General features: G+C 36.2%; 1 protein-coding gene across 2 annotated transcripts; it reads right to left on the bottom strand.

Annotated features, from left to right (window-relative positions):
• Positions 1-268: 268 nt before the first annotated feature.
• On the bottom strand, positions 269-25,596 carry LOC107782432 (uncharacterized). 2 transcript variants are annotated; one of them, XM_075243945.1, is made up of 18 exons: positions 25,140-25,596; positions 24,663-24,777; positions 23,308-23,415; positions 22,727-22,908; positions 17,512-17,707; positions 14,803-15,060; positions 13,768-13,914; positions 13,341-13,419; positions 13,027-13,140; positions 12,780-12,970; positions 4,421-4,539; positions 3,952-4,075; positions 3,768-3,839; positions 3,270-3,396; positions 2,991-3,105; positions 1,151-1,341; positions 935-1,047; positions 269-763 (listed from the first exon to the last, which is right to left on the bottom strand). In XM_075243945.1, the coding sequence occupies exons 1-18, from the start codon at positions 25,490-25,492 to the stop codon at positions 497-499; spliced, it is 2,871 nt and encodes a 956-aa protein (XP_075100046.1). In that variant the 5' UTR covers positions 25,493-25,596; the 3' UTR covers positions 269-496. The 2 variants fall into 2 exon arrangements, with proteins under 2 accessions (XP_075100046.1, XP_075100047.1); XM_075243946.1 differs by having other exon boundaries at positions 12,780-12,949.
• Positions 25,597-26,200: the final 604 nt, after the last annotated feature.

Below are 26,200 nucleotides of genomic sequence, written 5' to 3'. Positions count from 1 at the left end.
GATCATAAAATGGAAAATAATTACTATCCCTACTACAAAGCTTTATAGACAATCATTTTCTATGAACCAATCCTATTACCATTATAAATTTATTGATTTATGCACTCTATTGCTTCTCTTTGTTTAGACAGTTAACATTACATGTTGTATTTTCAAATTGACGGCAGAATGAAGAAGATTCAACACTTCTTCCTACCTACCATTTGCAGTTCAGGTGACAAGTTCCCACAAAGACCCAATTTGCTTGTGTTTGTCTTTTCACAGGTGATTCCAAACTTTGCCTTCGTCATAACACCAGGCATTCTTAATAGAATTTCAGTCGCTATATAACACCCCAATCATATAGCAACAGACTGTCCACAGATGAAGTGTGATGGGCATAAATAAAACCACCACCATCTTACAGATAGAGTTAGTGGTTGTGAGAAAAAGGAATTCAGTAATTCTTGCTACAAATAACTCACATCTTCAAGAAAACTATAGCACATTATCAATGTCATAGGGCACAATAATCTTTCAGTATTTGTCTTGCCAGGTCAAATGCTCCACTCTTTTTGTAAATCAAGTGCAAGTTGTATGCTGCTTCTCTGCGAAGATCACAGTAACCTGGTTTTCTGTTTTCGACAAGATCTGGGTTCTCATTAGGCAGCTTTGGGATGGGATAATCATTTTCGTGAGTGTCAAGTACCCTTTGATAATATATGGCAGCTAGAGAAACAAGACCAACATGATGATATGCTCGACCAATATTATACATTGCTTCCTGCAAAAGAAATTCAAGGAGTTCCTTTAGATGCCCCAACACTTCCTGTGTTGATGTAAAAGAAAATATTAAATATAGCTCATTACCAAAAAAGTCATATTTCAAATTGGACTAATAAAAAGCAGACATCAGACTTAAAGAAAAGAAGGCTAGGCAAGTTCAAAGTGTAACCTGTCTGTTTCCTGAAAGCCTCAAATTATTATACAGGAAAGCCATTCCCTGTAGTATACACTGATGCTTGTTATGAAGTCTGAATCCAAGAGCTACATTTATTAACGCGGTTCCTGGAAACGAAGGCAAACGTTAAACTTGCAAATTGATATCACGAAAGATAAAGACTGCGTCAACTCTGCCTTCTTTTATTTGGTTGCTAGAAGAAACCCATACCCGCACAGAGATTTATCAATTGATTATCTGTCATCAGCTTATAGGCTTCTAAATATTCTCTAGCCGCTGCTTGATGCTGGCTGATCGTGGTAAACTGGTGTCCAGCAATAATAATTGGTGGTACGCAATCTTTGTGTTTGGTACGCATATTATGCAAGAACTTGTTATGTTTTGAATACCGAATATCTAGTCTGCACATGATCATCCATAGTAAAATTAACAAATTAAAATACAAAACAAAAATAAGATCAAGCAGTCGTAAATTTGTAAAATAAAGGGTTCTCTTCTTGATTTGTTGAGAAAGTTCTCTTTTATATCTTAAAAGGCTTCAAATCTTATTTTGGACAAGATTCACTGTACTCTCAGATCTCTAGTAACTGCTTTACCCTGATGCTAAACTGAAAATACTTTTTTCGGGTATCACAGTTAAGGTTATAAAAGAACTGAATGCAAGAATAGTCAAATCTTAAAACAATATAATTCAACCCAGAATGCTACAGTACATACATTACTAACCTAACTACAGAATATAACATTCAAGAAAATATGGCACGACTACAGAGATGTTTTAGTTTCAAAAAAGCGGTGGACGGGAAAACAATTGAAAGACTAGTAGACCCCTAGGCTGACAACAAACCAACTGAAGTTACTAAGTAACAACTAATTGTTGTAAGTTCCAGTTTGAGAACTGTATTTATTTTCAATGCATAAGAGAGTCCCTCCTTCCCAAACTGAAGAACCCAATTTAGCTAGCCTAAAAATTGATACCAGAAAGTGTGAATACATTCTATTTTCAATTTTAAAGCGCATAGGAAATAGAACTGGAACACATGAAAAGCTTGGAAACCTAAAGATGTCAAAGTGAATTCAAAAATAATATAGAATTTTATTATTATATGTCAATTTAACTTTTTGACAATTGTAAAGTTGAAATTGCTGTTGCAAGAAAGAAGTCAATCGACAGTTTAAAATAAAAATTAGGTCAAACAAAATAGAAAAGGAGCATAAATAAATTATCTTTTGATAGTCTTCATGTGATTCTCAAAATGCTACTGGACAAGCCGGGCTGCTGGAATGCAATACGGCAACGGGGTGGTGAAATAATACAAGATTAGCACAAAGACTAATAAAAGCAAGTGTGAATACATCATTATACTTTAATTTGTTAAGAGTATAGGAAATAATAATGGGAAGATGTAAAAAGCTAGGAAGCTTAAAGATGTCAATTCAAAATAAATATAAAATATTATTCTATTGAAGGAAAGAAGTCAAATAAGGAGCATGAATCAAGCATCTATTGATAGCCTTAATGCGATACACAAAATGGTACTGGACAGGGTGGTGGATACCAACACACACAATGGGGCCCATGTCACTCCATGAATTCTGTGGTGCATTTAGGATGCATAAATCCTACGAACCAACCCCTGCAGGTGCTTGCTGACTGTTACTTAGTCCCCCTAAAATGCCCAAGCGCAAAACAATCCCTAATTAATTTTGTAATGGTGCATGTAACTGTAATAATGTCTTACATCGGTAAATTTATTGTATGCATTATATGAAATATTTCCAACATAATTTACGTACAACACACTTATCTGCACACACTCTTCAATCTCAACACATGGGATTTCAGCAGAATCAGTGAGTGCAAACAAACATTTACTGACAGTTAATTTCCTCTATTATTCCAAATAGCGAGTTAATGCAAAAGCAGGACAAAGCACCTGTTATAGAACAAGGGAAACAGAAACTGGTTCAACTAGCATGACACATTCGAACAATGCCAACTACGAAAGTAGACGAGTGTTCAGAATACTGACAGAAATTCTGCTGATACCTTGATATAACTTTGTAGTAGCAATTCCATGCTGCAAAGCTATAAGGATGCTGACTGACAATATAACGAGCACAATCGAACCCACGGGTGGGATCAGCAATGTTATATCCTACTTCTGCAAGACAGAAAAAGAACGTTTTAACAAGCACGCATCTTTATCTTTCACTTCACGACATTACTCAGCCAAGTATATCTGAACCTGTCAATATAAGTCTCAATGTAGTTAATACAGAACAGAAGCAAAGGGAGAGAGTGCTAACACTACAAGCTGAAACTTACGAGCTCCTAGAGCTTGAAGCTCCCCTTTCTTCTCAACAGACAACGTGCCACATGCCAATTTAAGACAGAGATTAATGATCTCCAGTGCATCCCAATACCGTTGCAAGGATATTAACACCTTGCACAGCTACAAAAAGAAATCTAATGTTAAAATTTCCAGTCCGCACATACAAAAGGGCCAAGAATCAGAAGGAATTTAGCATTAAAATGTCCCTTACAAAAAAATATGTAGTCTTATCCAACTAAAACATGTAAAAAGGACATCTCAGACCTCTGATTAGCTTAAATGACCGTATCTAGTACTGACATAAAAATTGTAAGCATGAGTATTTACGAAAAGAATAAACATAATAAGTGCATTAATGCCTGAAAACGGAACAAGGGCAGTAATCACATGAGACAAACATGTTCATTAAAGAAAAGAAAGAAAAAGAAAAAGAAAGGAAAGGAAGTGGGAAAAACTAAAAGACAGATGGATGGGAAGCAAGAAATACTAACATCTATGATGAGACACAGGTGCTCCTCGTCTTTTAGAAGATTTGGTAGTGGAGGCTCTCGGTATGCATGCCCCTCAAGAAACAAGATAACATACAAGAAAAAAGGAAGTATTAGGTCAAAATCAAGGGTTTAAACAGTTTACAATATGTTACTTTACAGAAGAAACGGGCTATAAGCTTCTCACAGGAGACTCGCTGTCCGAATCGTCACTTTTCCAGTTAGCTCCAGCAGCCAAAGCTGCAGCTTTTTTTGCTTCCTTTAACATTTCTTTCTTCTGAAGTAATTTTCTGGCTCTTGCAGCTTTTGACCTATCAAAAAGCCACAAAATTAGTTATTTGCACAGACATTACCGGCCAGTAATCGGTGTTACAGATCATTATAAACATTACAGACATGATCAACAAGATTGCACTGGCAAACTCATGCGTAGAGTTGCTCGAAGGTAAGTTAGGTATGTTTATGAAAAGAATGAGCTTGGAAAAGACTAAGGAAAGATTCCCAAAAGGGAAACAAGAAAATGAAAATGGCCAATTTAACAAATTTCAAATTCCACAACTCGACTCCTGAAACAGCTTGGTTGAATACTTTTGCCCGTAGAATCTTCAGTTAAGGAGTGGAAAGAAAAAGCAGAACATGGTAAAATTAAAACTCACAGATCAGATGCCAAAGCTAAAGGCCTAAAGCCATGAAAGACGGTATCAGTTTGGTGATCATCCACAACCTTGATTCTTTGAAATAGAACACTTTTAGACAGCCTTTTCCGCACTTTAACCTAAAAAGTAGATCAACCAATTAAAAGGAATAAAGTTAGTTAGATACAAGGTAATCTCTGGGAGTTCAAATGATGCTATCACATGGACATTTATTAAAGATGATTAAATAACCTGAATTAAAAGTAAATGCAGATATTTACCAATTAAAAGAAAAGGTAAATGCACATATTTTTCCAGTAGGGTTATGACTTGTGCTTGAGTCCATTTGTGTAATAATTATGGACATCTCTAAAAAGCAATTTGCTTATGCAACTAGGCTACCCATATCCAAGATGAATTTGACCTTGCATGCACCAATTTACTTACTTCAAGAAAAAATCCTTGATACACTACTGATGGTTTGGTAGACGGAAAAAATGAATAAAGTGGTCATTGTATGACATATAACAGACAGTTTACGAGTGTTAATATACCTCCCCTCAATAAATATTGCCTCTTCCATAATGCTAAGTTGTTTCTCAAATTTTGGAATAACCAAATCACAAGCCCACTAGTTTTTATATTTTGCACAAAACGGTAAACCAATTTATGTCACTGGAACTGATGCAGTACTGCATTTAAGTATCCATGCCAAGTTAAATAGCTGAGGATTTTCAGTAAGGCACTATTAGGCAGATGGTTATGGAGGTTTGGGAGAGAGGAACATGATTTTTGGAGAGAGATGAAAACATAAAAATACAGGGTCTTGGAAGGGGCTTGGAGGATTAAAAGAGTAACTATGCCTAGTTGTGGGGTGTGAAGGAACAAGCTTTTGGGGACACAGGTGATGTGGGGACAATATTTTGAGATTACATTTCCTAACATTTACTGAATTTAATTTTTGTGCTGATGGAGCGAAAGAAATGCAAGGTGTTTTTAAGAGCAAAATTCTTTACAAAAAGTTAGCTGAACTGTATTTTGTCCTTTCATTTTTGGTGTAAAGAATTCTGTGCAGATGAAACTGAAACTTTACTACAGTTTTAAGAGTCCTTGTAAGAAGAATCTAGGACATGATGTACTTTTGGTCTTTTGTAAATATGGTTACCAGAACAATCATTGTGCTGATGAATATACTTATACTGTTACCTTTCTCAAAAAAAAAAAAACATTGATGGAATTTCATGTCAAAAGGAGATGATAGTCCAATGAATCCAGAGGATACAAGATGGAGATATTTTTCTGGATTTAAGGTTTAGGAGGAACTTTCAAGACTGTGAAGTAGCAGAATTTCAAAACCTAGTAGATTTACTTCACCGGCAAGGAACATCACATGATAATTATGATGTACAGAGGTGGGGGTCGAGGAACAATGGAGTATTTTCGGCTAAGTCATATCATGAGAAGCTCATGCTTAGTGAGTACCAAATAGATCGATTTGGATTCCAAAGATACGGGGAAATATGTGTTTCTTCACTTGGCTAGCAACAAGAGGGGTGATATTGACGGCCGAGAATCTGAGTAAGAGGAAGGTTACGCACATTAGTAGGAATTTTTTGTGTAATGGCTTGGGATATCTTAAGTTATGTCAGGCATGGTGAAAGAGCTAATGTTCAGTTGGAATTGCGATAGGTGGAAGAGAAGATGCAGCGCATGGAATGTTGCTCTACTAGCTCTTATGTGGGTCGTTTGGAGAGAAAGAAATAGGAGAGCTTCCGAAAGTGTTGAGTTGAACTTTGTACAATTGAGGAATAGCCGTTTATCCCTTTATTCTTTTTGGTGCACTCATGAAGTTCCTTTATATATAAAAGATGGGGTGTCATTCATAAAGAACCATATCTTTTTCTAAGATTTCTACTCTTTTGGTATACTTCTTGTGTATAGGTGTTTTCGTGCCCATACATTCAATAAAATTATTACTTCATCAAAAAAATACCCCTGCCAATCAGTAAAGGTCATTTTTTTAATCAAGTGAAATAGGATTTCATTAATCAAGCATCAGGGATGCAACTGATTGCAAAAACATATCGAAGCTCCTTTCAAAACATCACCGTCCTAACAACTTAAGGAGCTTACAAAATCAAAAGGATCTGAAGAACTGTTTACATATAAGTAAAAGATCATTTATTCATAAAACATCAGTACTAGCTTCGTACTGAGAAAGTACAAATTACAACAGTAAGGATTCATGAAATCCAGCAGTACATCAAATATCATTTACAAAAGAAGCCTTAAACCAAATTTTCAGATTCAGGATACATTTATATTTTTTTGAAGCAAGATAATATCATTGAAAGGGGGTCCAATTGTCGGTGAAGAGGAGATCTTAAAGTTAAATGAGATCAAATGATGCAGAGAAGAACAATATCAGAGCAACAATGAGAAAGCGAATATCACCAAAAGAATAGGGGAAGAGGGTGTTTTGGGAACACAAAGTCAATCTTTTTGGACAGACTTTTGGTGAACCAAAATCTGTCCAAAAAGTGTTTTTTTTTAATCACATAGGTGGGTACTAATATTGTAAGAGCTGAAGTTTATATGATTTTTATCATAAATTAGGGTACTAGTAGCCTACTTTTACTAGTAGGGTGACTGAAATGACATTTTTCCTCCTTGCTTCTGCTATTGCAGATTTTCAGGCTGTCCTTTCACCTTTTGGACAGCCCTTGGGTAGTGTTTTGAGCACATAAAGTCAGTCTTTTAGGATGTTAGTTTACAGATATGTATAGTGTAGTCTTGTCCCACATTGGAAGAGGGGTAATATCTTCTTATAGTGTATAGCTATAAATAAGGACCTCTTGTATTGTATTTATCAATCATCCAATATCAATAACATATTTTCTCCCGTGCCTTATCACATGGTATCAGAGCATTAGTGAGAAAAGATCGTTGTGCGTCATTCCAGCGTTAACCGGGAAGAAATAACTTAGTCATCGTGCAATTTTTCCGGTGACCTAAGGCTTGTCTAAGTGAAAGTCACTTTTTGTCGGTGTTGTGCTAAAACCAACACCACCACGAGGTAGATCACCCTCCGACGACCAACCCCTGAAATTTTATCCGGCAGAAAAGCCGTCACGCTCCTCCACGCACCGGCAACAACAACTTTTCCGGCGAGGGTTCCGGCCATTTTTTCGCGAAGCTTCTTCAGGACAGCTTGCTCGCAAAGGAATTCTGAGTCTATCCATCCTGATTACGACAAATTTCGACAACTTTGGAATTTTCCGGCACAGAAGAGTGTTCTGTTTTCCTGCTGTAAACAGTGTTTTTCAAGCTATCTCTTCAGTTTTCTCACAGGAGTTACTTATTTCCACTATTTCAAGTTAATCCTACTACTACAAATTGTAGCGACATGGAAACCGATGCTTTGAATAGTCGGATGGTTTCTTTAGCAGATTATATTGAGTTCCTTCAGTATAAAGCATGTAAGCAGACATCTTCTGAGATAGCTTCTGTTGTTCAAACAGGTAATAGCGTGACTTGTTTCTCCCAATCTTCATCCTGTGAGTCTTGGGTCATAATTCAGGTGCATCAGATCATATTTCTGGTAACAAATCTCTTTTCACTACTATTTCATATTTTCAATCTCTTCTAAAAGTCACAATGACCAATGGGTCTCAAACCATGGCAACTGCAATAGGTCAAGCAAGCCCACTTCCTTCCTTACCTTTAGATTCAGTCCTTTATGTTCCCAATAGTCCTTTCAATCTCATAGTTGTTAGTCGCTTAGCCAAATCACTTAAATGCGCTGTTTTATTTCTTGATGACCATGTTTTTATACAGGAACGCAGTACGGGGCGGATCATTGGTACCGGGCGTGAATCAAACAGACTTTATTACCTTATCCTTGCTAAATCACATGAACTCACATCTTGTCTTCCTTCTACAACTTAACCTGTTCCTGATTCACCAGATTTATTACATAAACGGTTGGGACATCCCAATTTGTCAAAACTTCAGAAAATGGTATCTGGTTTATCTTACTTGTCAGCTCTACAGTGTGAGTCATGTCAGCTCGATAAGCATACCCGCTCCCATTTCTCTCGACGTTTTGATAATCGAGCAGTCACTTTAACTTTAGTCCATTCAGATGTTTGGGGTCCTAGTCGGGTCAGTTCCACCTTGGGATTCCGCTACTTTGTCAGTTTCATTGATGATTATTCCAGGTGCACTTGGATATTTTTGATAAAAAATCGATCTGAGTTGTTTTCTATTTTCCAGACCTTCCACGCTGAAATTCAAAATCAATTTGGGGTTTCTATTCGCACATTTCGTAGTGATAATGCCCGAGAGTATTTGTCTTCCCCATTTCAGCAGTTTATGAAATCTCATGGGATTATTCATCAAACATCTTGTCCGTACACATCTCAACAAAATGGGGTAGCTGAAAGAAAGAATAGACATCTTATTGAAACTGCTCGTACCCTACTCATACAATCTCATGCTCCGTTGCGTTTTTGGGGGGATGCAGTTCTTACATCTTGCTATCTTATTAATCGTATGCCATCTTCAGCTATCCAGAACCAAGTTCCATTCTCTGTCATGTTTCCCCACTTACCTTTGTTCTCTCTTCCACCCCGTATCTTTGGAAGCACTTGTTTTGTCCATAACCTTACTCCAGGAACAGATAAGTTAGCTCCCCGTGCTCTTAAGTGCGTATTTATGGGTTTCTCGAGAACACAAAAGGGATATCAATGCTACTCTCCTGACCTCCAGCGGTACCTTATGTCCGCTGATGTTACCTTCTTTGAAACCCAATCATACTTCACATGTTCAGGTCATCACTTAGATATTTCTGAGGTACTAGCAGTTTCATCTTTTAGAGATTCAGTCACTCCAGCTCCACCACCTACAGCTCCAGTTGTAGCTCTACCACATATAGCTCCAGTTCCACCACCTACAGCTCCGGTTGTAGCTCCACCACCTATAGCTCCAGTTCCTCCGCATAATCCAGTTCAACCTTCTGCAGCTCCACCACTATTGACTTATCATCGTCGTCCACATCCAGCATCAGGCCCAGGTGATTCACGCCCCGCATCAGATTCTGCACCTACTGCGGACTAGTCTCCTCTTAGTCAACCAATTGCACTCCGCAAAGGTGTACGATTCACACTTAATCTGAATCCCCACTATGTCGGTTTAAGTTATCGTCGTCTGTCGTCACCTCATTATGCTTTTATATCTTCTTTGTCCACTGTTTCTATCCCTAAGTCTACAGGTGGGGCACTATCTCATCCAGGATGGCGACATGCTATAATTGACGAGATGTCTGCTTTACATGCGAGTGGCACTTGGGAGCTTGTTCCCCTTCCTGCAGGTAAGTCTACTGTTGGTTGTCGTTGGGTTTATGCAGTCAAAGTCGGCCCGGATGGCCAGGTTGATCGGCTTAAAGCTCGTCTTGTTGCAAAAGGATATACTCAGATTTTTTGGCTTGATTATAGTGATACTTTCTCTCTCGTGGCTAAAGTAGCATCTGTTCGTCTCTTTTTGTCCATGGCTGATGTACGTCATTGGCCTCTTTATCAGTTAGACATTAAGAATGCTTTTCTCCACGGTGATCTTGAGGAAGAAGTTTATATGGAGCAACCACCTGGTTTTGTTGCTCAGGGGGAGTTTAATGGTTGTGTGTGTAGATTGCGCAAGTCACTATATGGTTTGAAACAGTCCCCTCGAGCTTGGTTTGGTAAGTTCAGCACAATTATTCAGGAGTTCGGCATGACTCGTAGTGAGGCTGATCACTCTGTGTTTTATCGGCATTTTGCTCCTAATCTGTATATTTATCTAGTGGTTTATATTGATGATATTGTTATTACTGGTAATAATCAGGTTGGTATTACTAATCTGAAGCAACATCTCTTTCAGCACTTCCAGACTAAGGATCTAGGCAGATTGAAGTATTTTCTAGGTATTGAGGTCGCTCAGTCTAGCTCAGGTATTGTTATTTCACGGCGGAAGTATGCCTTAGACATTCTTGAGGAGACTGGAATGATGGGTTGCAAACTTATTGACTCTCCTATGGATCCGAATGCTAAGCTTCTGCCTGGATAGGGGGAGCCTCTTAGAGACCCTACGAGATATAGGAGGTTGGTTGGCAAATTGAATTACCTCACAGTGACTAGACCTGACATTTCTTTTCTGGTGAGTGTTGTAAGTCAGTTTATGGATTCTCCCTGTGATAGTCACTAGGATGCAGTTGTTCGCATTCTTCGGTATATAAAGTCAGCTCCAGACAAAGGATTACTATTCGAGTATCGAGGCCACGAGGAAATTGTTGGGTACACAGATGCTGATTGGGCAGGATCACCTTTTGATAGACGTTCTACGTCTGGATATTGTGTTCTAGTAGGAGGTAATTTGGTCTCGTGAAAGAGCAAGAAACAGAATGTAGTTGCTCGATCTAGCGCCAAAGCCGAATATAGGGCCATGGCTATGGCGACGTGTGAGTTAGTTTGGGTCAAGCAGTTGCTCAAGGAGTTAAAGTTCGGAGAGATCAGCAAGATGGAACTAGTGTGTGATAACCAAGCCGTTCTTCATATTGCGTCAAATCCGGTGTTCCATGAGAGGACTAAACACATTGAGATCGACTGTCACTTTGTCAGAGAAAAATACTTTCAGGATATATTGTAACAAAGTTTGTAAAGTCGAATGATCAACTAGCAGATATTTTCACTAAGTCTCTTACTGGTTCTCGTATTAGTTACATGTGTAACAAGCTCGGTACATATGATGTGTATGCACCGGCTTGAGGGGGAGTGTTAGTTTACACATATGTATAGTGTAGTCTTGTCCCACATTGGAAGAGGAGTAATATCTTTTTGTAGTGTATAGCTATAAATAGGGACCTCTTGTATTGTATTTATCATCCAATATCAATAACATATTTTCTCCCGTGCCTTCTCACATAGTATCAGAGCATTAGTGAGAAAAGATCGCTGTGCGTCTTTCCAGCGTTAACCGGGAAGAAAGAACTTAGTCATCGTATAATTTTTCCGGTGATCTAAGGCTTGTCTAAGTGAAACTCTCCACAAAATACATAAAATGGATACTCCTAATGACAATCCTAGACAATGCTAGTTCTCCAATGATGACTACCTCCTCTGGGGCAATCTCACACTTCTTTCAAGTTAACCTTAAGCCAATACTGCTTGGAACAACATAAGCGCCTACCGCAGATATGTCATCTAAGATACCTCTATATTGCAAAACACTAGGGTGATTGTCATTTGCAAACAAAAAAAAAGGTGATACTTCAACACTGCCATGCATGTAAGTCCCTTCAAGTAGCCTCGTGATACAACTATGTCCAGCATCTTGTTCAACACCTCCTTTAAAGTATATAAGAACATCGAAGATATCAGATCCACTATCTCAAACCTCTAAGAACACAGGCTCCCATTAACTAGATCAAAGAACTTCGTCACTGATATGCAAAGTTTGGTCCACTTTCTCCACTTTTCTTTGAAGCTCATATTTGTTTATGAATAAGGGCCAATGCTTATGGCTATCGGAAAGAAGCACTAAGATAGTGAAGCAAAACATAGTAAAAGATCATGTAAGCCCCTTACTATGTTAATAATTACAGCCAGTACAAAGGTCAGGTTACGCCAATAAGCTAGTAAAAGAATTGACCTATATTTGTGGCTATGTACGTTCCCTTTTTCCCCTTCAAAAATTCTGGAGTTTCTCCCAATCCAGACTTTCCACTATACAGCCTGTGGAATAGTGTTCCAAATGGTACTTGCATTTTTTTAAAAGGATATGTTACTTGCATTTTTGTTGAGACCTCTTCTCCTCCAACATTTTAGAAACCCTATCATTGAGTTAGGCATTGACCAACTAATTCCCAGGATATTTAGGAAAAGACTCCAGATTTGAGTGGTGACTTTGCAGTGGCAAAATAGAAGATTAAAATCCTCTGGTTGTTCCTAGCATAAAGAGAATCTACTGCATAAATGGAGACCTCTTCTCTAGAGTTAAACTGGATGAGGCAAGCATCACTGGCTACAAGCCATGTAGAAACAATTCAGCATTGTTGCTTTGGGTCTCATCTTCATCATCACAAAGTACAGGAAGCCATGGCCAAGGACTATTATGGTTGACTGATGTAGTTAACTCTCTTTTCCTTTACGCCTGGGGTTGTTCAACATTCCGTCGACTCCAATTTTCAGATTTGGATACCACTCACACCACAACACGTCATCCCTTTCCCCCTCTCTCTTTCTCTCTCCCTCTCTCTCCCTCTCTCGTTGATAGGAATATTAATATTTATATGAAACCATCCCTAAAACTAGCACATTCTTGGGTCAAATGGAAAGAGTAAGCTTACCTTTTGTTGGACAGACTCAAGAAACACTGTCTCACGAATCAAAGGAAAAATAACATCCACACAAGCCGCTAGTGACCCTTTAGCTCTATAAATTTGACAAAGCTTCAGCTTTATCTTGCTATTAAGCCACCATGATTTTGGTTCATCAGAACTTGAGTCAACTGAAGATTCTGGAAATGAACCACAGAGATCTTAAAAGAAGATTACAACCATCGAATTAATAGAATGCTAAGTATATGATTTATACCTGATGCTTTTGGAGGGGAAAGCACAAAAACTGCTTCATCATCTTTGCCTTCTTCAAGGAGGATCGAGGACAAAGTTAATCGAACATCAACACTATCCTCAAGTTCATTTACAGCTGAAAAGAAAAAACAATCAGCTAAAGACACTTCATAGATTTGAAGCATCAACAGACTAAGCAAGTCACTACCACAAAATAATCCCATTCAGCAGGAGGTACACAAATGAGAAGGTAGGTTATGTCACACCAGAGCTATAAAATACACGCACACTATCATATATATATATATACACATATCATGTGCTATGTGGAGATACCTTTATGGAAGTACTCAATTGCTTGTACTCTTTCCCCCAAAAACACATAACACTCAGCAATTTTTAAGTGTAAATAGCCCTGAAAAGGATAGAAATAAATTAACCACCAAATGATAATAAAAAAATCAAAAGATGGATATGCATGCATTAATAGAAAACAGAGCTTGCTTCAGGTTTATTTTCACAGCACACAGGCATGGGAAAATAATGCAACCTATTAAAGAGAACATTTCAATTATGAAATTTCCTGTAAATTTACTAGTTAATATTTTCAAGAAGAGTATTTCTCAATAAAAGATCAATTGAGCATGGTCGGTCTGCTTGATAGTAAAGAAAGAGAGCATACCTAGACATGTCCTTTCAAATGAAAGGATAAAATATAGCAATTTACATAGAAGCAGTACAAAAGGAGTTTTCATTTCTTTACTTTATTCTTGACGCCATCTCCTTCAAGCATCATATAGTACTTCAAAGCAGATTCATAGTGTTCAACGGTCATAAGTGAGTCCGCAACCTCAGTGACTATGTCAGGATGTTGAGATGCATTTTCTTGTTGTAGAGCACTGAAAATAATCTGCACATTGCTTGGCAAAGTAAGAACAGCATATAGCTTCAGTTCAAATTCATACAAAAACAGTATATAAAGTTTTTAGAAATAACAGAATAGGATATCTAGAAGAGGTAAGATTGGATATCACTTCAGGGTAAGATTAAGTTTTGGGCTTTAAAGACTAAAGAAGTCGAGAACCTGTGACATTACGGGGTTCCAACTATGGTACAAGGTCATAGTTAAGAAATATTTAACCAATCTTGAGGTGTATAAACACTTCCGGGCGCCTCATTTTATCAGAGCCTTCCTGTTCCTCAATCTTCACCTCGCAAAACTACCCTAGCACTCAGGCCACTTTAGAGTCACTTTAGCTCATTAGCTTGTAGCAAAGTTCTTGGGTTCCTATCCTGCATGTTCTCCCCTAAGATAAGCTTTAAATTTACCTAGTATCCCATCTAGTGCCATTAAATCTAGTTTTGGTCCCAAGTAACTGAAAGTAGCTTTCTAATTTCTGATGGTACAAAGTTTTAGTTGAACAAATCTCGATCGCATTTAGCTTTTCCTCCCTTGTGTTATAGAAAATATGCAGGAGCCTTAGCAAATGGATTCTCAGATAGATATTTTTCTCTTGAACAACAACACCCGCATGTAACCCATAGACAGTAGTTAACAATAATAGGAAAATAGAAAATGTTTGGTAACCCAGTCCAGTTGCAATGACTCCAAGAGCATGTAGAAAACAGAAAAATCAATTCATACTCCACTATTATACCCATCAGAACATTGTGCTTCACTTATTGTTGGAGGAACCACTGCACTTGATCAGCCTTTACATTGCATTACATGCCAGTTACTATGAGTGATGGCACTACTACAAACAACAAGAAACTTTAAGACCAAGCTCCAACAAACCTCTGCCTCCTCCATATGACCAAGATGTAAATGACATATTCCAGCTTTGATACTTAAATTAAGAGGCATCCATTTCCCAGTAAAATATCTCTGCTTTGCAAACTCAATTAGATCAAGAGCTTTTAAATATGCATTGTCTTCCATGAGCATCACAGCTAACAGATGTATCACACTTAAATCAGCTTCATTTGGATGATTTTTCAGGTAGTCTTCCAGGATACCAACAGAGCGCTCAGCTTCGCCACATTTTCTGTACAACTGGAGAAGTAAACAACAAGTTAATTCCATGCTGAATAGTGGAATAAGAGAGTAAGTACCATTTGATACAGCATTAGTTACACAGAGACAAAAAAGCAAAAAGCCTGTCGTCAGCAGTCTTTTACATAAAGATACTCTTGGCATGTTCTCATCAATTTGCCAGATCTAAGTTCACTCTTGGCAGAGTCATAGGAGTGTCAGTGCATTTCTCTTTTTTTTCCCTGGTCTCAGTGCAATCCCTTGCACACGATGTTAGTTGCTTTTTCAAAAGTAAAAATGTGTGGATGTACTAAGGAACTTTTCAACTACAGGTAAACCTGGTAGAAACAATAAATAGAGGGTATTTGATAGAAAAGATTCAGGTCCAAATAATTACATCAGATAGAATATGCAAGTTACACAAATAGCGAAATAACAAGACGTCGTCTGTGATGATTTGTATTGGACTGTAGAACAATGTTATACTAATAATTGAAGGCGCTAAAGGACAACGGGGTAAACATAAAATCACATGAAGGTTTAAGTTGTCTCAAAAATTTACAACCTCTTGGGGTTAATGAGGATAAGAACATAACACAGTGGGAGCAAAGGTATATAGGCGATACTAATTAGTCGGAATTAATGCTCACACTTACAGTAGGTCTAATGTTTTAGGGTACACCAAGGGGAAACAGTTGGGGCTTGGGCTTGAGAAATAACTTGCAAGATTCGGAGGTGACAATTTTCAAAGAATCCTAGAGCTACTATGCGTACAGATTGCTAATCCGAAAGAGAAAGATGTGTGACAACGGAGCGAAAAGAAAGGAGATTTTTCAGGTGTACTCTTTTTTACTGTAGACGTCTACGGAGAGAAGAGATGGCTTTCCAATCTCACCATATGGGTTTCTAAAGCTCTGAAGAAGGCATGTTATTTTCACGTGGTTGACAGCTAGAGGTTCGATTGTCAGGGTAGATAACTTCAGGAAGAAAAAGATAACACGCATCACTTGGTGCTGCATGTGCAAGGTTTTGGAAAAGGATATAAATCACCTGTGCTATATTGTCGTCAGCGAGCCAATTATGGTGGACAGTATCGGACCCTTCGGCTCTTCAATGGATGATGACAAGGACAGCTAACATGTGAGGTCTAGAAGGGCCTTCAGATAGACGAAAAGGCTGGAGCGAGCACGAGAAGTAGCTCATGTGGCTATGCTGTGGGCTTTGTGGACATAAAAAAGGCAGAGGGCATCTAAGGGGGTAGACCGGTAGACAATATTTTTGTACAGATTAGGACTAATCTCTTGTTTTTTTTTAAAGATAACAAATGTTATAAACTTCAGCACAAAGGAAGTGCTGCCAAATTCACAAAAGCACAAGACTGATCCAGTACATCCTTGATTTTTTTAGGACTAATCTCTTGTTTTTGATATAAACTTTTAGGGCACAGTTTCGTTTTAGTACAGATGATTGGGTGCATTTTTGTAAATAACCATGTGCTGGTGTATGTTGCCCACTTTTTGTATACCACTTGTATCATACTTAATAAATCTTTAAGTTACCACGAAAAAATTAGGATGCATCTCGTAAAAGTTTCTGACTCTAGTTGGAGACGTGTATGTCAATCTTGGGATGAGTGAGATTTAGAAAACCTCTTGTTTTAGGGAACTTCTAATTTGCCTGAAAAGACAGCTTATTTACCAATATTGGAATGTAATAAGCCCGAATACAGTTAAATCAATGTAGAGGATTCATATAGTTGACCAAAACTAATTTGGAATTAAGACATATTTGATTGATTGATTTAAATTAGCTACCAGACATACTTTCCCTTGGTGTGTCTTCTAAGAACCAGAGAAATGACCTTTGTGACAGTAAATTTTCTCTCTTTTACCTTGCATTCAAAAGTTTGATTAAAATTGCCATATCCTGTTATCATTATTACTATCATCATCATCATTATTATCATTTTTGGTGGTGGTGTTCTTATATTGTCTAGTAATACTAAATATTTTCCATGTCAGCCGTTGCAGTGTTCTGCATTTTCTAGAAATGTGGTCACGAGTTTGTGTTGTCTAACTCAACATTCATGGTAAACTACTTTCCTACTTCCATTGTGCAAGTTTTCAGGAATAAATAACAGTACTTACATCAGCATATGTAGCCTAACGAAATTTTACTTCATGTATATCTTCTTTTTTCCCTAAATAAAAGTCAATCATTCATCATTTTTAACGTTATATACGACTAGGGCTCACCTCAATGAAAGTAAAGCATGCTGTCTTCAGTAATATAAAAGAGAAAGGATATCCCATGCAGTAATATTAAGGACGACTAATTGAATGGATCAACAATAGCAGAAGAAGAGGCATTTAGCATGTAACCATTTGGTGCTTTAGCCAAGAAAATAACTATATGCAAATAAATGAGACAGCAAAGTTTGACAGATACTGAAGGAAGGATAGATACAGAAACCTGAGCAGCTGTCCGAAGCACTTCAACATCATTAGGGCATCGACGAGCAATTTGCTCGTATGACTCTGCAGCTTTCTGATAATCTCCAAGCTCAATGTATATTGAAGCCCGGTGATACCTAAGACTAATGTCATCAGGATCTGCTGTTATTGCTTTGGAAAGGCAATACCTGGCCTGTCCCCTATCTCCCTGCTCTCTGTACAGTTACAAAAAAAAATTAACTGTAAAGCTCAAGAAGTACCAAATGTTGCAAAATAAAGAGGAACCAGAAAGCAAGCTTATACAACAAAACAAAACATAATATTGGCAATGGAAACACGGTGAACAATACGTATCCATTATTTCATCATGGGTTTAAAAGGGAACACTCAAATGCCTGTCACCACATATGTAAATGCATTCCTAAATTAGAGGACCAAAAGATGTGATATATTAAAGAAACTTTGAAGTAGGCTGTCACTCAAAACGTAGAATAATTATAATATGTGCATCAACATCACAACATGCACAACTTGATGCTTTCTTAATTATTATTATTTTTAAATGATGGAGGTATTCGGGCCAGCTTACACGCACCTTGACTAGTTCCACAGATACCAGGTAACCCTGTCCACCAAGGCTTAGACAAATGGGAAGAGTGAATTTTGCCTCTGTTGGGATTTAAACCTGAGAACCTCAAGGTTCCCCCACTCCACCCCACCCCAACTTCATTGACCACTAGGACACACCCTTGGGTGCAAAAGAAAATGAAGCGCAAACATGATGCTTTCTTAATTTTTAATGCAGAATAATAGCAAATGCACCCCAACCATATATCAATTTCAGCTCCTTTAGGAACAAACTATCAATAAACATCACGGAAGGAGTAAATATAATTGTATCCTTTTGGTTCCTCTCAATGTACAGAAAACAAAAGTGACACAGAGAACACTTACACTAGTCCGTCCATCTCAGTGTATCTGTTTCCTTTACTATTTCAGATAGTTAAAGAAAACAGTAAATGATAATGCAATTTTGGTGATAGTTTTCAAAGGATTCCTTTCCAAAAGGGATCAGCATTTCAGGTTATTATTGAATGGGAAAGGGGGCAAACATTTTATCGCAAGGCGATAACTTTTTCGCCCCAACCATTGAATCTCTAATTATATGAGACAAGAATCCACTCCGCATAGGAATTATAATACAGCATTAAATGAAATGGGAAAAGGAACAAGGGTATGACATATTTTTACACCATATATAACTAAACTGCTTACCTGCAATTCTTTTGATACATGTATTTTATATATATATATATATATATACTATATTAAAAGTGGGAAGCCCAAAACTAAAAGGTTAAATTACTAAAATAACCTTTTAATAATATATATTTATATTAGACAATAATAAATAAATATATAAATAAATACCAAAATGATATTGATCTATATTGTGTCTTTTCTAAATAGTTGTGTTTATTCATTAATAATTATTTGTCCAAGAGGAAAGAACTACTTATCAAAAAAAAAAAATTAATCGATGCCTTGATTCGAAGGGGTGTCTTCCTTCAGATAAATAAAATAAAGTTTTCTAATGTGTTCCTTCACATTTGTTCAACCACACGTCATGGTAACAATCTAAAATCAAAACGAATAGTTGAATCAATTATGAGGTGGATTTCCTTATGCGTATCCTCTTTCTTTCATTTGCGGATAGGTATGAATTTGCTCTACTATCAAACTTTATGCAACTTACAACTCTCTTCTATAGAGAAATGAGTATATGTAGTATTGGCACAACTGATATCATGCGGACATTAATATGTAAATTGAAGGGTACTACTGGTTTTTAGCATCCAGAACTAGCAATCAACACTTGGATGTTATAATTGTATTTACTTTAAGAATTATATTTACATTTGTTTAACCATGCTGAATGATTAATTTTTATTTTGAGGCTTTCATTTGAAGTAAATAAAAGATATGAGAAAAGTACTACTTCTTAAAACACATTATGTGATTCTTCATTAACGTTGAAGAATATATTTATTCTTCGTTCTTAAATCTTATACTTCAGTTCTACTTTTTTTTTCTTGAGTTCTTATGTTAGAAGAAATTACTAAGGAATACAAATTTAGTTTCTTTAATAGGCATTATATTCTGAGTATCAAATTTCCGTTACACTATCTGCACAGTCTAGGGAAATTACTATCATTGGCAAAAGTGCTGCTACATTCATTCACATTCTTATTAAAATGCTTTGCACAACTTCACTTTTAGATATTTTTTTATATTTTCACAATATGCAAGTGGTGGTAGAAACGTGGATGTTGTTTAACAATAGCATATTGGTAATATTATCCACTAATCACTACTATTTTAATTCGGAAGAGGCATTGCAGCTTCGGGAAGAAATATTTGATCTATATTTATTTTCTGAAGTAAGATACTTTTATTGCCTTGATAAATAACTTTAAAGGTTTCTTGAAGAGTCATAAAATTATTTACTCCACTTTGAAGGGAGAGTGCGAACAATTTTGATTTTGAATTGATAATATTTTAGTCTTTCCAAACAAAAAGTTTTTAGTCATTCTTTGGTACATAAATTTTGAAAAATTAATTTATTAACAATTTATGCATAATTTTAAGGGTTCTATTTTTTTAGATAATATTTGGTTTAAGTTTAAAAAATCAATATTTGAAGTTAAAGTTGAAGTTTGAAAGAAATTTGAAATTTTGTTTGACATAAATTTCACTTCAATAAGAAGTTAAACTTTTGTAAGTGAAACATTACTTCATATGAGATAATCAAACAAAACTTTTTGCTTCAAAATTTTCTATTTAAAAGTAAAGTTGAAATAATAGATAAAATTATAAAATCAACATTAATTTGCAATTAATGTGTGTTCAAATACCTTTATAAATCAAACAAAAATTCTTAAGTCTGCATATGATAAAAATTCAATATTTTGCAATACAAACATATAAGAATGATATGATATTAACGTGGAACGCATGTTCAGAGAGACTAGTTATTATAAAAGTGGGAACCTCAAAAGTTAAAAGTTAAATTACCTAACTGTTCTTATAAATAACCAAAATATCATACTTGTCCAAAAAACCTAACGCAATGGAATCACACCGATTGAAAGAATTCACATCAATTGTTGCTCGCTCTCGAAGAGTTGCACCTTTTAGTTTCATTCCCTTATAAATCAATTATATCCCTATGATATACAAGACTCAAAAGATAAGTAGAGTAATTCTGATGTGAAAGAGCAAGATCTGAAATTGGCACGTTTCATTTAGGCCACAGGTTTACGTTGGTAGTATGTATGTGGGATTTCCTTACTATGATGTTCCAACCGATTTCATCTGCATGGAAGTTCTAATTTTGAGACCACAAATTTACAACAACAACCCAGTAAAATCCCAAAAGTAAGGGGTCTGGGGATGGTGGTGTGTACGCAGACCTTACCCCTACGCAGACCACAAATCTACAATTAGTTGTTTATTCTAGACGTGCATATGATGCTTCTATAGAACAATCCAACGTTGTTGGCTGACAAAGCCATTCCTAACAGAACCAGAGAAGAATCCAGAATCGAGTAAGCGACAACCGTTGTTCGCTCCCGAAGAGTTGCACCTTTTAGTTTTGTTCTCTTTAAAAATCTATTGCTCCTATGACTTAGACACTTATATATCTATATAGAGCAGTAAGTATTTGATTTCTCCAATACATATGAATTGTATATCTTTTTTTGTGCGAATATTGTTTGCTAATCTTGAATAGGAGTATTGTTTACTCAATGTGAACTCTCATCGAAAATACTACATGATTCCTTTGTCCCAATGTATTCATCAATCGCGTCCTACGCCTATCTATATGTCTTCAATTCAATGATAATTTTCCTTTTGTCTTTTTACTTTTGGTTTCGATTTCTTACCATGTTCTCTTCTAACAAGTTCATAACATTTTATGTGTTTGGTTACTCAATGATGCTAATTTTACTTGATTATAATTTAATTGACATGGTTGTTATTCAGCGTGCACCTTAAGTATTTAGTTAATCGACTTACAATCTTCACTTATAGTCATAATGAAGTGATTTGATGATTTGCTTGCATTTTATGATTACAATGCACTTTGGTTCTTTACGGAACTATTTTACTGATTGTTGAATTTGGTCTTGGCTACAGAACAAGCAAAATCTGAAGGTTATGAAGTAGAGGTATTTGTTGTGATGTTAATTTCAAGATTTTTTTTTGTGTTGTTGCTATAGTATCGTTATAACTTTTATTATGATGATTATTCTAATAGACATTTAATTATTCAAAAGTTGAAAGATAGTGTACACACTATCATCATATGCATATATTTATCTTGTCACCATATGACATTGGGAGGTTTTACTCGGTAATGAAGTTAGTATTTCGCTTAAGTTAATCGGTTGTTGGCAAATATTGGTTTTTGCTTGGAACGAACATTTAAAGTTAGTCATTTACGAACTTTCATCTGAAATTTTTTGCTATCTTCCTTGTAATATTAGACCCAAGTAAATTAGTTTGGTACTCTTTTAACAGGTTATCGGTATTAGTCCGTAATTCGAAAACCCCAAGAAGTGAAGATAGCTAATATTATCGTTATCTTACTGGCATACCGCATATGTGCAGGTAGCTTTTAAGATTGTTTCACAATATACATGTTTTTCTTATAATATGTATAATATGATCTAATGGTAAATGTTTATGTATAGGATTCATACTACAGGTTTAATGTAAACATCACAGACATTATAATTAAATATGAGCACGATATTCTTCTTGCATAACGATTACAGTTGATCCTTATGTACAACAAACTATAACAGTGACGAACGTAGAAAAAAATGCTACAATATTAAAGATCTTTCTCCTCAGATTTAATAGGCTCAGATAATATATAATCATTCTGACCTCGACAAAAAAGTATAATGAACCACATTAATCATTTATACATTATTCTTTTATTTATAATTATTTGATAAAACCTTAATTTTAATATGTTGATATTATTTTATAAAATCATGTATTATATGATTGGGCATACACGTGCAACGCACGTGACGAAAGACTAGTATATATATATATATATATATATATATATATATATATATATATATATATATAAGAAAAAATGATACGAATGCGAAAGGAGAAAAAGAAAAAGAAGAGATGAAACAAGGAATTCTCACATGGACCAATCGACCAGGAGCTTCCAAAGAGATGCATCCTTCGGTGCAAGATGTGCTGCAAGCATGTAGAAGTCCATAGATCTCTTCTTATCGCCGATAGCATTGTAAATCAGGCCAAGTGTATGGTATGGATCAGGAAGGTTTGGTGAAAGACGAATGACTTCATTCAACACATGTATGGCCTGCAACAGAGAACATTAACAATGAGAAAAGTAAGAAATGGAAGGACTACTAGCTGAAACCTGAAATAGAGCCCTTCTTGAAGCAAAGCCATAGAATGGGTGAAACAGGTGTGCACATATTTTGCAGATAACTGACAGAATATATCCATAAAAACAATTAGAATCAAATGTTCAGAAAAAAAAGTGGGTACAGTTTCAGAGTAGGACCATAATCGACAACAACAAAGAAAAAATAGCAACTTGATGTGTCAATTCATATCTCTTATACTGTGTAGAGGAAAGGCAATTTTTCTGTTTTTCATGCCATATAGATATCATGTCTACATGAAAAGCAGAGAACTATACAGATCAAGCAATATCAGGCTATAGAACAAGGATGCATGACTCTTAACTGCATACCTCCTCATAACGGCCATGTGCATAATGAAGAGTGGCATCACCAAGTTTTCTTTTCAATTCTGAACTGACTTTATTCTTTGTTCCCTTTCGCCGACCTCTCTTCTTGAGCTACATAAGGTACAGCATAACATAGTGTGCAGAAGGTTACTAACGGCTGCACAATATTTACAGTATACAAAAACGAAAACAACTTGCAACCCTGAATAAAGAAAGGAAAAAATAACAGGATGCATAAAGACTACCTAATAAACTAACTGAAAAGGCTACAACTTCAGAAGATATTGTTCTGAACAGTCAAAATATAGCCAAATGTCATTCAAAATATACTGAGAACTGATTAAGAAGCTCCACAACATCCATGATCTTATAAAGATTCTTTTGATTCTTCGAGAATCAGGTAGTTGATCTCTTAAACCATTCATAACATCCATGAATTGCTTATAGGTATTATGAAAATGTTTTGGAGGCCCAAGGTTCATTGGTAAGAAGAACCACTAACAGTTGAGATCATGGAGTTTTTGCTTAGTTAAGCTTATAGCTGGCAATGTGTCTTGGAGTGACATAACCTTAGCAGTTCGAACTGGAGATCAACAAGCTTATCCTCAAAGCTAGCTTTCGTAAGCAAGATATTATTGCATATCCTCAACACTCACGGTATTCTTTAATCTTTCTCCAAATTAATGATACATGTAGTGCAATGTGCAATTTGATTATCCTTTTTACAACTACGTTAAAAAAGAAAAAGAAAAGGTGATTTTGATGAGATATAATTAGAGATCTTAAGCTTGAAATTAAGGACAACAACAACCCAGTAGAATCCCACTAGTGAGGTCTGGGGAGGGTAGAGTGTAAGCAAACCTTACCCCTACCCCGAAGCTTGAAATTAAGGACCTTGACTTTAAAACCTCGTATAAGGATCTGAAATGCAAAAGCTGGTAACAGTAAAATAAAGTCCTACTATGTATTGGTGATTCCAATTTTTCAACTAATGACTACACATAAGAAAATGTGCCTCTAACCATATGTTTTTCTTTCGTGAAAGGAGTTAGACTATTGAAGTTTAAACAAATACTCCACTGAATATCTACATTTTAATTATTCTTTAGTTTTCTAAACTTTAATAATCTGAAGATGTTTAAGCTTAAGTATAGCAGTTCTCTTATGGTCCAGTTAAGAATTCTTAGAAAAAAATAATAGCCAAGAACCAAAAAACAAAAGAATGTAACAAAGAAATTGCCAAGGTTCGGCTTGGGCCAATGTTCTGCTACATCTAGTATTTTGTAGATGGAATTCAAAGTTTGTCCAGACTGCTAATGACAACAGATTATACAGCAAATAACAAGTTGATGTCATACCTTCCTTGATCTTTTCCTCATCCCAAAATTCATAGCTTCCAATATTTCGTCAAAACTTGCTCCAGGACCATCCACTTGACTGTCTTCTAGCCTAAGTTTCTTCGATGGGACCTCACTGCACCCACCCACCCACCCACTCAACATGGTATAAGAAATTAATATGAAATGAAGGTCGATGAAAATCTAATCCGAAATCCAGACAAAGCATGCAAATAATTCTGCAGTCAAAGAGATAATTAATTAACTATACCCCCGTAGTTATATGAATGTCAGAATTTGTTAGAAGTGTTAGAATATGATAATTAGAATATGAAAGGAGTTAAATTCTTCGCAAAGTGTCAATTTTTGTCTAAAATTCACTACTTTTTGTATGTCCAAGTACAAGGAGTTTTCCAGTTTACATCACTGCAATCATTACCGTATAAAGAAATAACTTAAATTTATTTTTTTTCTTTCGCTTCACATTATTAAAATTACCTGGGAGGTGGAAGAAGGGCACGAGCTTTGCGCTTTTTGGCAGCCAAAGCTTCATATTGGTGCTCAAGGCGCTCAAACTGTTGGTATGGCTGGAGTCCAGAGGCATCGTCTTCAGTAAATGCCAAAGGATCCATTTCTGCTCCGAATCGGAATTTATACTCTCCGCTTCCATCTTCTTCTTCTTCTTCTTCTTCATCTTCTTCGTCCTCCTCTTCTTCTTCATTTTGATTGTCAGCTTCTTTAGTGTTGACATTAGTGTTATGTCCTTCCTCTTCTACTTGCAATTCCAATTCCTTGGGGTGTTCGAAGGCATCAAACTGAGGCGCAGTCTCTGTTACGGTTTCTCCTTCCATGATTGTCACTGGTGAGTTGAGCGAAAGCCGCAGTCGAAACAAAATAGCTCCTCAATTTAAAGCAATTCCTTTTTCAATGAAAAAGTCCAAATTTGCCAATGAGTTTTGCGAAATAATCCAAATTTGCCTTCCATTAATATTCAGCGTCATATTTACCCCAAAGGTTTTTACACATGGGTCCTTTTTATAATGTAAGAGGGTCAAATTTAGTCCTAGACTATGCGCAATAGTTCATATTTGCCCCTGAACTTTCACCGTCTTCCTTGGTCGTTATTCATCATTCCTATAAATCAATCACCACCGTAATAATTGATTCTTTACATTCTCAAAAACACCACTTGGAGACCATTTTTACTCTACTACTACTTCTCATTTAATTTCCACTACACTCATAAAGAGAACATATACAACTTTTACACAAAAACCTTATCATTTAGACAATCTCGCTCAAACTTTTATTTTTACCAATCACTATTTTACCTCCATCAAAATACCGCCAATTCTCGATCATTATAATTGTAACGACCCGGCCGGTCGTTTTGAGTATTACAATCCCGTTTTCCAATTTACTGCTCAAATTGTACTATGCAATTGTTGTGTGAATTGCCGGGGTAAATGGTTCGGATCTAGTGAGGTTTTGGAATGAATTGGAACACTTAGTTCCAAGGTTTAAAACTTAAGTTAAAATAGTGACCGGATATCGACTTA

This window comes from Nicotiana tabacum, chromosome 22 (assembly GCF_000715075.1).
Source record: "Nicotiana tabacum cultivar K326 chromosome 22, ASM71507v2, whole genome shotgun sequence".
Lineage (NCBI taxonomy): Eukaryota > Viridiplantae > Streptophyta > Magnoliopsida > Solanales > Solanaceae > Nicotiana > Nicotiana tabacum.
The sequence above is the reverse complement of the archived record's forward strand: the minus strand, read 5'-3'. Positions and strand labels throughout refer to the sequence as shown.

Bases quoted from the DNA above. Each gene is read 5' to 3' on its own strand.
- LOC107782432 (XM_075243945.1), bottom strand. From the start codon at position 25,492: ATGGAAGGAGAAACCGTAACAGAGACTGCGCCTCAGTTTGATGCCTTC. The intron at 15,061-17,511 runs GTTTCTGTATCT...TTACTTCTCCAG, and splicing joins TGCTTCGGACAGCTGCTCAG to TTGTACAGAAAATGTGGCGA. The intron at 1,048-1,150 runs GTATGGGTTTCT...CTTCGTTTCCAG, and splicing joins ATTGATAAATCTCTGTGCGG to GAACCGCGTTAATAAATGTA.